Source organism: Cloeon dipterum, chromosome X (assembly GCF_949628265.1).
Source record: "Cloeon dipterum chromosome X, ieCloDipt1.1, whole genome shotgun sequence".
Classification (NCBI taxonomy): domain Eukaryota; kingdom Metazoa; phylum Arthropoda; class Insecta; order Ephemeroptera; family Baetidae; genus Cloeon; species Cloeon dipterum.
The window spans coordinates 19,986,959-19,999,776 of record NC_088790.1 but is presented as its reverse complement, the minus strand read 5'-3'; the positions used below and the strand labels follow the sequence as shown (position 1 = coordinate 19,999,776).

Below are 12,818 nucleotides of genomic sequence, written 5' to 3'. Positions count from 1 at the left end.
ATAATTGCAGAGATATTTGAAAGTTCAAAATTTAAGAAAGATAAAGCCAGTTAGCATAGAAAAAATAATCGCCCGCCGCCCTCACAAGGTTTTTATTGTTGTAAAACTCCATCTTCTAGTCGCTTAACAAATTCTAAATATTTTAACATTCAATCACGATGAAACATTTTTTTATTTGTAAATCTTGATTTTTCTTAATCAGATTATCGATTTATGGTGAAATTTTAATTAAATCGATGATGTGCCTCAGGGACGAAAAATAAATTTTGTTTCAACGCGGCCGGTGCTTTCACCATACGAATCTGGGGCTGGTCGTTAATTTTATGCAGAGCGTGCGTCGAAAGAGGTAGCGAGGCGAGAACAAAGCGCAGGATCTTGACATTGGCTAGCCAAGCCTATCTCCGCCGGCGTGTCCACCTGTTGGTACCGTGTCTTCGCGCCTCGGACAACAAAGAAAGAGAGAGAAAGAACCCGGCGAGTGGGGGTGGTGCGGTTCGTCTTCTCATTATTCATTTTCCTCCTTAATTTCACTTTTCGCAGCACCGACAGACACGAGAGCGGAGAGGGAAAGGTATAAAACGGCTCGAAGGATATGTAACATATACCAATATCGTCCACTTTTCGTGCGCACAACACATCAGAAATGGTCTCTTGGAAATTTTCGCATCTTCGCTCTTTCAGTAATAATTTTTTTCATCCCTCGGCAGCTCGGGAAGGAGTTCATGATGCTGATGTTGGTGGTATTGGCCAAGACCGGCGCCACCGTCAGTACTGGCGCCGCCGAAGGGGACAAGAAGGAGGCGCGAGATGGACTATTCATGGACGTCGTCGACCGGCCCAGCGGCACCAGCTCTGGTGCACCGACCTTCAGTTCTTTTGCCGAGGATTTCTTGCAGTGCAACCCCACTTCAAACAATATATTTTCCGTAAGTCCCATAAACATTGATCCCTACGTGAAATACAAATTTAAAATAAACCAACCATGCAGACAATTGATTTGTATAAGGATATGATGACTAACTTTTTAAAATGATATTGAAATCACGTATTTAATAATTATTATGTTATCATTACATAAAACATATTTTTTTAGGGTACAAAATATATTTTAGAAAGAATAGCACGGCATTTTATATTCATATGAATAAAAATTAACATGATTTTGTATTTTAACATTTAATTAAAAGAGCATGCAATAATTTTCTCTTAATTAATACACTTAATCATATTCATAGCTATTATCCACTTGATTGAATTTAAAATTGTCATATTACTCTTAAACCTGCTCTACCATTTGATTTCCCTTCATTTTTTACCTCTCTCGCTGGAACAGTAATGCATAATAAGCGAATCTGAAAATTTGTGTAAAAATGTTTTACATAATGCATAATTTTTAAAAAACCAAAAGCAAATTTCATTGCTTTTTCCAGATTTTACTTTATAATTTTGTTGCCAATTTATGAGATTTTTTTTATTGTTTCTCAGTTTTGTTGGGAATTGTTCAAATTGTCAGATCATTAAATTATGTTCTATGTTTGTTAATTCAAATTTTTTATTTATTTAATGAGCAGAAAATTAAGCAGCTCTCTTAAATTAATTTTAATTTTTGCATCTAGAATATTGGAAAGAAATAAAACGAATAATGTTCAATTAATCTTACTTAGTTCTGAAATATTTACAGCTTTTAATATTGTGAAATTATTTTTTTTCTTACGTGCAATTAATTTTTCACTGTTATTTCTTTATTGCATTCGAAGCAAGACTGTAAGAAAATAATCAAAATGATCCAATTTGTCACTTTGTCGTTTTTGTCTCTGAATACGCAGAGCTCGGAGGGACTTGGCCAGTGTCTGCGGCGACGGGCAGTGACGCACCTGTTGTCGGGCACCGCCTCGTCGATCGGCGTGTCCGACTCGATCAGTCTGGAGCCGGCGGCGAGTGACCTGGCGTCAGGGTCGCGCGCCCTGCCGCAGTTCCAGTACGCGGGCTCCGAGACGCCGTCGCTGACCGACGCGATGCGCCACTTCCTCGGACAACGCATCATGCGCTGGCAGCTGGACATGCTCTACCCAGGCCTCGTCATGAGGGTCGGGCCCATGGGCGTGCACGACTCTGGCATGCTCGAGTTTGTCCTTGAAAGACTCTACGACGACACTGACCGATCCCTCGGACCAGGTAAGGAACGAAAAACTTTTAATGGGGGGTTGTTAAGATGCAAATTTACCTTTAAAACTTGAATCTTTGATTGAATCTTAAATTATGCAGGTTTATCTAAATTAGAATAAAAAATAATAGTTGTTTGATCTCGACAAATAAGTCACTCAAAAGCATTATTTATATTTAAGAAAGAAAAGACTGTTGTTTATTCTTTGCATAATTCTTTAGCAAAAACACTCACGATATTCAAAATTTAAAATTGAGCCACTGCTTTAAATTAAAAAAAACAGCATATTACACGATGTTTTCTCGGGACACTAAATTTGGCGAAAGTCGTATGGGGAAGGAAATCACTGTAGCAAGCTTCCGTTCCACGCGCCGCTGATTCCAAACGCCCTCTCAAAGTGAAAGCAAAAGCAATTTAACTCTCTAGATAAGACATCAATTAAAGTTCCAGATAAGAGATGGAGAGCGTAGTTGGCTATTTCCCTTTCAAAAGGTTCAACGTACTTATTGCTTAAATAATTTTGTTCATTTTTTCTAGCTGTAATCATTAATTGAAACTTACTGTAATTGTGATTTATATTCAAAGCAGAAACACAAATAATGCTATAAATGAAATAGGATTTTTTTAGAAAATGAACTTTGAATTAATTTACCATTTTCATTATTTCAACCCCACTCGTCAATATAAAGACTTTTGGAATTTCAGTCGATTTTTTCGACCGAATGATTCTGAAGGAATGAAAATTGAGATAACACAACACAGGCGTGCGCATTTTTGCTACATTTATTTCCTGGACTTGGCTAGACTTTGCATAAATTATAAGTGTTTTGAGTTTTTTTTATCTATTCCGAGGACATAATATATTGGAAGTCACTTAGATTTTCAGGACCTAAATTTCTCCAGAGCAAAAAATCATATAATTTCAAATAGTAGACCACAGTTTGACTTTTTTGTGCTAAATTCTTGGAGCGTCAACATTTTTGGAAATCAGAAATTCTTGATTCTAGTAAAGATAGTTAGACAATTGCAATGTTCAGAACTTGACTAAAATTTCCAAGGCTATTCTGTAAATAAATTACGAGAACGAGTAATGAATATTTCCAGGTAAACTGCTGGTAAAGCGGACGGTGCTGCCGGCGCTACTCGGTTTTAAGCTGAAACTGTCGACGCTGATGCCTATCCTGTTGGCCGGCTTCTTCTTCATGGCCTCCAAGGCCGTCTTTTTCAGCAAACTGGCCATCATGACGGGCGCGCTGATCGGCCTCAAGTCGGTTCTTTTCGGCGGCAGCGGGCACCACCACTACGGGCCGTATGGCCTGCACCCGGCCGGCCACTCGAACGGGGAAAGCTTCTGGGACTCGTTCTTCGGCGGCTTTCAGCAGCAGCAGCACCACAGCAACCCGTTCGGGCCGGTCAGCTTCAAGAGCGTTCGGGCCGCCCCTGCACCCGTCTACCAACCAATGGCGTCTTTCCAGCAACCGGCGGCCTCATTCCATCAGCCGGAGATTCTCGATCCGGCCAACGACCACGTGCCTCGTGACCTGGACGCGGCAGGACAGCAGCAGCGCACGGTCAAGGACGTCAAGCCCCTGGTCGTGGTGCCTCAGCGCAAGGACAAGAGAAACTTTGCCTGGGACACCGACGAGCTGATGCAGAAGACGCAGCAGCACTGACCGCTCGTAGTAAAAATGAAAAGTATATGCTTTTTTTCGTTCGATTTAGAGGTTTTGGAATCGCCTCTGCTTACTTGCATGATTTCAGTTTGCTAGTCAGAGATTGAAACGTTCCAGTTATGTACTGTATTTGCGTTTTTAATAAAAAAATAATCTAAATAAAAACTAACTTTTATTAGACTATAATGTTTAGTGGAGCAGAGAGGGCATACATGAATATTAAATCAAGCAATAACAAATCTCCAATATTTTTTATTTTTACCAATTTTTTTATTTTACAGTGTCCCATGTACTCAATCCGCCCAAAGCAGAGAATTTTGTTTTGTTGAATTTCTTAAACTCTTCTATATAACTTTAAATTTGCCGACACTCCACCACAAGACATTGAGAATGAAAATTTTTCTTGATTTAAATAAACCAAAAAACTCTTACAACATTCAAGAAATGAAAACTTAAATTTCAGTTTTTTTAGTCATTATCGCTCTATTTCTCTATTTTTTTTACTGGATTTTGTGCAATAATATTTTATGCAACCATACAATACTCTGATTTAGTAATTTGCCTGATACTTTAATCCTAAAATAACAATTTTGAGTGAAAATCGTGAAAGTCACTACATTTTATCCTATTAATAACTCCAGGAGAAAATTAATTAAACTTTGCTTTGAGGATATAAACGGAAATGAGACTTTAATGCGATCATTAACGCTCTCATTAGTCGGAATTAATGATGGTCGGAAGAGAGATATGTTGAGCAGAGTGTATTATAGGCTCGATTAGCAGAAATCACCAATAAGCGAGCGGCTCACATGACAGCACACTGCAAATTGTGCTCGTCGGAGTGGAGAGGAGCAGTCGCGAGGGAGCAATTAATTGGGCGTAGAGAGCAGATATCGGAGCCGAAGCAAACCGGAAGCGACCGGAGCAACAATTTGGCGGAAAGGGCTGTTTGGGGGCGGCGCCTGGAGAGGGCAGCGCGCGAGAGCCGGGGTGGATCGATCGCGGGGGGTGCGAGAGCGACTCGGCCGTCCGCTCACCACGTTTTCCATTCGCAGCGAACGAGCGAGCACCCTGGCCCGGAAGAGCGGACGAGCATGGCGCACCTGAGCCAGTGATGCGCCTTCGACACCCCCGAGCCGCCCCCGATGGAGCTCAACGGTTTGAATAACGCGTGTCAAAGGGTCCGAGTAAAAAACGCGAGGTTCGCTTTGCTCGCAGGCACTTTGACACCTGATGCAGCGGGCAACGGCAGCGACTGGAGGGCGGGTTGCCTGCCCTCAGGGTGCCACCCCACCTGGCAGCTGCTGCACGCGCACCTTGGCTGGATGCTGCTGCTGCACGTCTATGGATTCGGCTTCTGCTTCTTCGTCCTCTCATTCTACGCTTTCTTCTCCATCCTCAACCTCAGGTGAGACTTCTTTTGATATGCATTTTATTAATCAACTGGAAAAAATTTTAAAACTCAATCTCGAAATTATGTTTTATTTTTTCTCCCTTTTTCGAAAGTAAAAATATACACATTTTTTCAATATTTGAGTCTAGAAATTGGTGACATTTTTAAAACCGTTTCGAGAAGGAAGACGTGCGCACTAAAATAGTAAGTAATAGAGGTTGAAATAACAAAACACTCTATTATCAGTTTGCGGAAAAATAAAAAGCCGTTTTTTATATCAAAACGTTTTTCACTGATATATGCTGCCTTTTTTAATCACATTTTGAACCGAAGAGTTATATTTAGAAAAGGACAACTAACGGATATTACAAAAGTCCTATGAAATTTTACAGTTTACGTGACTCAATATGATGAAATAAAACTATAATTTGACGCGAAGGATTAGAAAAAGTTCATTTTTGCTCGGACATAATTGTATCTAGAGCAAGCACAAAAAAAATCATTTTCACAGTTGAAAATACAATAATTTGTCAACTTTCTGCACTATTTTATTTTTTACAAAAATGTTTTTTTTTATCTATAACTGTCATCAAAATATGTATTTATAATGTTAGTGTTTTGGGGCCAAATTCGTTTTTTTTAATTTGCACCGCTCAGTTTGCTATAACAAGTATTGTTGTTTTCCAAGGGCAAATAAGTCGAGTTTTTTTTTTATTTTTACACAACCTTTTATTACTTTTTTTAATTAAAAAATAATTTCCTCGGTTAGCTTGACTGTTTTTGAACTGATTAAATCCTTTATTGTCATTGGAAAAAATAAAATTTCCGCTAAATTAATAAGTAGCGCCCTCGGTGTACAGCCGTTTATTTTTCTGTTACGAAAAAAGAAATTTCTATCCGGAGCATGATGTCAATTAACGGCTACCTACACACAGAGGCAGCTACATTTAAATGTAACTGAAAACATAAAAAGACATAATTTTGCCTCTCTAGAGACGCCTTTGAAGGCGAGGCCATGAAGTCATGAGTTGAATAAAACCTCGTTGTACGTAAGGCGAACCGTTTATTTGTTTTTTTGCTCTGAAGAGAGCAGGAAAATTCCAGAAAATCGCAGCCGCAAAGAATTTCTAAACGGTCAAGCTAATTGGAAATTGCGGAAATAATTGCATTTTTCCACTCCCATAGCTTTTTATGAATACACGCTTCCTGCTGAAGAAAAAAGGCGCAGCTCTGTGTTTAACCATAAATAACCATATACATACTGCAGATATTGCGTGACCAGCTCGCGCCTCCATTTGCAACAAGCAACAAACTATTACGTATCCATTACTTGTATAGTTAGCGAAAAATATTTACATACAGTTCTTCAAATAATCTTTCACTCTTTTCCAGAATTCTTGCAAATCCGACATTTCTGGAGGAGTTCGGGTCAGTTGAATTAAACACTCTTTAACAATTTCATTTTTATTTCAAGTAAAAGTTATAATTTGCAGAGTTCAGTAAAATCCATCTGCTCAATAATTTTAAACACCAGTGTGTGAAGCCGAAACGGTGTGTTGCTCATCAAAAATGAAGTCTGCAGTCTAGTTCAATCAACCGCTTATGGTTGCCCGTTTTGGCAGCGGCACCCTTGGGGAAAATTTTCCGTGTTACCGTCGAAACAGAACATCTAGGTTTTCCCTAGGGCTTTTATTGATTTGCTGTTGACATAATAGAGAGCATTTCACTTTGGAGCACGAAATCCTTGCAAAATTAAGCCACACTGCTTGAAACGCAACGATCTCTTTTCGCAATCGATCATCGCAACAACAGTAGAGCTCTCTCTAGTGCAGAAACCTTTCAACGCCGGGTTCGAAACTGAGAGTGCCATGCCGACCGGTCGCATCGGAATGCAAATTCCAGCTCCACTTGAAAGAGCGGCTGAGCAAGAGAGTGAAATGATACTCGTACACACAAAGCAGCGGCCTACATTCTCCTGCATTGTCGCGTGCATTTTTAATAACACCCTGCAATGAGTGCGCCTTTTTGCCATTTCACTCCTGCTCTTGCTTTTCTTTCGTGTAATTGCACCCGCTTTTCTCTTCTTTCTTTCGCAAGGTCGCTGATCTCGTCGCGACCTTTCATGGCGACCATCAACGTGTTCATCTGCCTGCTCGGCGCCTCCAGGGCAGTCTGCCTCTTCATAGACCCTTACAGCTTGGCACACGTGAGTTCGTGTCTCAAATGGCAGGCTACTTTGACAACAATTTCTTACTTCTTTTCCAGTCTTTGCCCAAAGCAATCGGCTCAATTTTATGGGATATTGGATTTCCGTGCGTAACATCCGGTTTCTGTCTAATCCAACTTGCTTTCCTGCAGCTCACTCAGGTATTCATTTAATTCGGTTCAAACCAGCTATTTACAAAGTTTCGAATTGACATAACGTTGAAAATTTATTTGATGCGGGTTGTGCCAAAATGGTCACAGACCTACAAGATTCAATTTTGGTCCGACTAAAAAAATAAAAAATGTTTCATTTTCTTCCAGATCCATTTGGAATTTATTGAAACACAGAAAAATTAAATGATAAGGGGAAATTTCCATTGCGATATTTTCTCAAAGGGCTCTTGAACCTTAAACTTTGTGTTTACACGATTAGTATAGTGTGAAAATTCACATTTCAAAATTTAAAATTTTTGACGTATTAAATTTTATTTGTATTTGTGCTAGTTGAAATTCGGGCCCGAGAAGCTGAGGAAGAAGGCGTGCCTGTCTTGCATCATCACAGGCCACTACAGTGTCATCATCGGGGCAGACATCGCTGTCGCCTTCAACGAACCCTTTCTGGTACGTGCCGATGAGTAGAATTATTCCTATCGTCCACGTTGTTTTATTTTCGCCTCGTCAATCACGCGCAACTGCTAATTCCCCGTCCGCGTGTGCCGAGAGCGGCATAAACAACGGCCCGAGAAGGGCTTCTCTCGCGCCTGTCGCCGAAAGAGTCCCGCTGTGCCGCACGACACCTACGCCCCACTCGTTGCATAATCATAATCACTGTTGTTCCACTTTGACTAAATCCGTAAATCTGCAAGGTGAATGTCAACAATTTTTGTTCTTTTATCTGCCTTGCCTAGGGTGCCAAATATTTTCTGCAAGCTTTGTACGTGATCTGGAGCATTTACCTTTGCTCTTCCTTCCTCTTCATCGGACACCGAGTGAAAAAACTGGTTCAGTCTGTGCCAAGCGGTCTTTTGGCCTGCGGTCCTCTTGATGCCAACCACAAAGGTAACTTATATTTATGTTAAGTATATATGATTTAATTTTAAAAATTTCTCGGGATGCAATAATTTTATAAATATCTATTTAATGAATATATCAAGAATATTTTTATCTACCTTTGAGCTAATCGTGGGCCTCCCTTCTTACATATCTTCTATTTAGATATATATAGTAAATCATATAAAATTATAAAATAAATGTTTTATTTTATCCACTCTCGATATTATTAATGGAATTTGAAATAAAAAATCCACCACAGGAATCATGCAGCTGGCGATGTTAGCGCCGTACAATAACCTGGCCACCTCCGTGGCGGCAGCCCTAGTTCCGACCCTGCTGGCGCCTCGCATCCGCATCTCAGACGAGCAGGAGATGACGTCGCCGAAGAGCGGCAAAAGCAGGCAAACGTCTACCTCCACGTGCTCTGTACCAACCAGTAAGACTAAAATCCAGTTAATGCGATCCTAAAAAGATACGTCTTCAAATGTGCATAAAAACCAAACTTTGTTTAACATTCAAAATTAAATTAATATTACCTAAAATCATCTGCATAATTAATCGGGTTCTTGGAAAATTTTTCATTAAAACTCAAATATGTTTTTTCCAGCCTAAGAATTTTCCTAAGGAAAGGCCACTTACAATTAGCTTGGCACATTGATAATATGAATTTTAGTTCGTAACGTCATCTTTTAAAAATTTATTATTTTTTAGAAAATACATGTCCTGAATTTCATGCTAATTTTATTTAGTTTAAAACAAATTCTCAACAAAATGAGATTTTTGCCTTCAACTTTATGAAGTTTTTAAAAATTTTCTAAGTCAAAATAAAAAAGATAAAAAAGAAGACTTCATCCGTTTCCCAATGCAGCGCGGGCACTAGAAATTTTCAATGAGAATCATCGATTCATTTATATGTTATTTGAATGCTGCCCTTGAACTGATTTTTTATTATTTATTGAGCATAGAGGTACTTGATATTCAATAATGGCTTTGTGTACAGACTCGTCCGAGGTGAGCACTCGGCCCGGTTGCAGCTGGATGGGCAGTGAGGCCGGCAGCTCGACGTGGCATAAGGAGGCGCCCTGCGAGGAGGTTGCGCAGCAGCACGAGTCTCTGCTGGGACAGACGCCTGCGTCCCCCAAACCCGCCGACTACACGCTGCACACGGTGCTCAGACACATCGCGCTCGTCTCGCACTCAACCGCGGCCAACGATGCTGGCAAGACCAGAAAACTGCAGGTCGAACGGGTCAGTTCGCTTAAAATTAGTTGAGATTAAATTTCCAAATGTTGAAGAATATTCCAAAGCTTACATAGAAAATTTAACGCTGTTTTCACCCAAAAGATCAAATGTCCATTTGTAAAGTCAATGAATTTAAATTTTTATTTGGTTGGGGGTAAATTTGGAATTAATAATTTACTCGTGTGAGTTAACGTAGCTGTTTTTTTTGTCACTGTTCAAAACAGAAAATTCGCTTTGAGTGTTAAAGATTCCTTGGCTTTTAATTGGGTTGTAAAATTTGTCCTTCAAGATACCGCAGTTAAAAGCCCATTAACTAATTCACATTTAAAAAGTCCAAAATCTTTGATGTACTATACAAAAACTTTTAAAAAATTAAAAAATCATATTTTTAGTCTCTAGCTACGTCTGAACCAGTCTGTATCGATTCGTAGTTTCTTCAAAAAATATTGAAGAATGAATTAACTGTCAGAAGAAATTAAATGCAGCTTCCTCGGTGTTTGGCGAGCAGTTTATTTTTACATATTTCTACAGAAAAGGTCCCTGCTCTATCAATTTCTGCTTCTGGTTGCAGCCCTTGTTTATGACCTAGAATGGAAACATGAGATTCAATTAGAGATTGTCACAAACTTCCTACATAATTCTTACAATAACATGAATTTAAATGCTGTCGAACCATGTTTAAAAATTAATTTTGACGATGTTGTGCAGGTTCTGAAGGTGACGACCGCGACGGCGCTGATGGGCCTGGTGCTTTGCGTGTCCGAGTTCTTCCGGGTGCTAGCAAGCGCGTGGCACCTGCTGGTCGAGCAGCCGACCACGGTGACGAGCGTGGCGTCCCTGCTGGCGCCGCTCGAGCCGCCGTCCATCTGGCTGTGGTTCACCTTCCACTCGGCGTGCCGTGGCATCGAGCTGCTGATGGCTTGCGCCATGGCCAGCGTCACAAAGCAGCCGGTCGTGCGGCCGCCTCAGCCCTTTTCACCAATGGCCACCTTCCGCAGCGCCAGACCCTCGCTCTACATGTGAGAGGCCTGGCGCGTAATACGCTTGCAAGTTCTTTCGATGTGAATTTGGAGGATTTATTTTTAGTGACGGCCCAAGTTTTTGTTCAAATATTGAATTGCAGTTCTGGAGTTGACAAATCTCACTTTTGAATATTTTAAAAGTATTTAAAAATATATATTTCTCACTTAATGGTTTGTATTAAAATTGTTGAGCCATTGCTAGAATTTTAAATTGGGTTTTGGGAGTTGTAAGATGATCGACTGTATTGGAGTTGGAGGAATCTTTTTCTGATTTACGATTTGACACCAGAAAAGCCACCATTAAAGAATCCGTCAGTGAATTCACCTGAAATAGATCCTAAAGCCCTCTTGTGAATGCAAACTCTGAACATGTGTGCATTAAAATTTGGAAAAATTCATAAAAATTGGTTTCAAATCCGCTGGAAAAACGTCTTTATTGTATTTTTTATCCGTGTGTTTTTTTAAATCATAATTTTTGTCAAAAAAGTAATGGTGAAAATTAAAATCCAAGGAAACTTCATAGCAGTAAATTAACAGGCAGATCAGTCATGTAAACGAATTTGCAAGAATTTACTATGATCAAATTTAACAAAAACTTTATTTCAATTTCACGGCTTGAATAAATTCCATTTGATATCAATGGCCTGCAATTTGGAAAATATATCATCAGGAAAGGTCAACCATTCTAATTTTCAAGAGGTGTTGAGTATTTCGTTTGTTTAATCCAACTGAATATACTATCAATTTTTGTATGCTTGTTTTTGGGGCAAGCACGTCTGCTCAAATATCTGCTTCAGGCCAAAATATACTCAAGAACGTATATTATAATGTCTAAAACTATTTCAGTCATGTTTAGTTTTTAGTTGAGCGCACTGAATGTGACGAGATCGAGTTTCCATTTATTTTAATTTATACTCAATAGACTTTTCCGTCCTCATTAACACATTTGATGCTTTCGTGACGCAATCAAATAGTCACTGTACTCGACACAACAGTAGACTTTTGAGTATATCAGTCTTTCGGAGGATTTTCAAAAAATCTGCTTTCTTTTTTTTAAAATCATTAGGTTTTGAGACAAAGGAGAGTTATCTGTACGCGTACAAGATAGGAAACGTATATACCTATAATCTACATTGTATCACCGTTATACCCAAAACATTTTAACTGTCTTGATAATCACCGGAAAATCAGATGTGTGTTGCATGTTAAATTATAACGAATTTCAACTAAATGTGATGGAGCGACAAATTCTTAAAAGTTAATCAACAACTCGGATATATGGAGTGTATTTTTTTAAAAAGGAAAAAGCTGACATAGCCACCAATTTTAACACATATTTTCCCCTTCAGTTATCACCGAATTATGAAGATTGTGTTACAAAAAGACCTAATCTAGTTAGGGTATGAATAGGTGAGCGAGATATTTACCAGAAAAAAAAACTAATTTTCGGATTTTTGTGACAACGGCCTAAGCCAAGAACACCCTCTTGAGTTAATTTCTGAGCTGTTGTGAGAACATCATCGTTGAAATAATGTGGTTGTGCTGTTCATTGTTCAAGTTTTACCAAATAATGGGTCTACATCCTATATTATTATGTACAGATTCTCGTTTGTATTATGAATGGAAGAATCGTCAATCTGGCATAAGCCATATATATTTATCAATAAAAGCTGGATTTTAACCAACGTGTCTAATTTCAAACCCTGCGTCCCACGGGATCAGATTTTTAATGATACATATAAAGCAAAAAGATACTGCAGTCAGTTTTTTCCGTTTTTTTTTTTAATTTTCTAGATTGCACAAATTTTATTTGATATATATCATTTTAGCTTATGTGCTCGAGTGAAACAAAGTAATTCACGGAATACACCATTTTTAATGAAGTACACAGCCCTTTTCGGTTTAGAGTGAATTTGCCGATGGCAAATTTCGACGAGTTCGTCAAGGCGTGGCGTTGCCGCTTAGGAACCAAGATGAATCCTCATAAGAAGTGTGTGTAGTCTGGTGAATGTCGATATGATGACAGTGACGTTGATGATGATGATTTATTGTATGGCTCAGCATTA

The 12,818-nt window shown here is 39.2% G+C and overlaps 2 protein-coding genes across 3 annotated transcripts; both read left to right on the top strand.

Annotated features, from left to right (window-relative positions):
• The first annotated feature begins 206 nt into the window (after window positions 1-206).
• LOC135946957 (uncharacterized) lies at window positions 207-3,996 on the top strand. Its single transcript, XM_065495462.1, has 4 exons — window positions 207-646; window positions 708-926; window positions 1,827-2,175; window positions 3,269-3,996. The coding sequence occupies exons 1-4, from the start codon at window positions 644-646 to the stop codon at window positions 3,835-3,837; spliced, it is 1,140 nt and encodes a 379-aa protein (XP_065351534.1). The 5' UTR covers window positions 207-643; the 3' UTR covers window positions 3,838-3,996.
• Window positions 3,997-4,824: 828 nt separating this feature from the next.
• On the top strand, window positions 4,825-12,433 carry LOC135946497 (uncharacterized). 2 transcript variants are annotated; one of them, XM_065494724.1, is made up of 10 exons: window positions 4,825-4,995; window positions 5,056-5,245; window positions 6,623-6,658; window positions 7,328-7,436; window positions 7,496-7,597; window positions 7,940-8,056; window positions 8,344-8,494; window positions 8,748-8,924; window positions 9,489-9,736; window positions 10,439-12,433. In XM_065494724.1, exons 1-10 carry the CDS (start codon window positions 4,983-4,985, stop codon window positions 10,751-10,753), a joined length of 1,458 nt encoding a protein of 485 aa, XP_065350796.1. In that variant the 5' UTR covers window positions 4,825-4,982; the 3' UTR covers window positions 10,754-12,433. The 2 variants fall into 2 exon arrangements, with proteins under 2 accessions (XP_065350796.1, XP_065350797.1); XM_065494725.1 differs by lacking the exon at window positions 6,623-6,658 and having other exon boundaries at window positions 4,828-4,995.
• The last annotated feature ends 385 nt before the right edge of the window (window positions 12,434-12,818 follow it).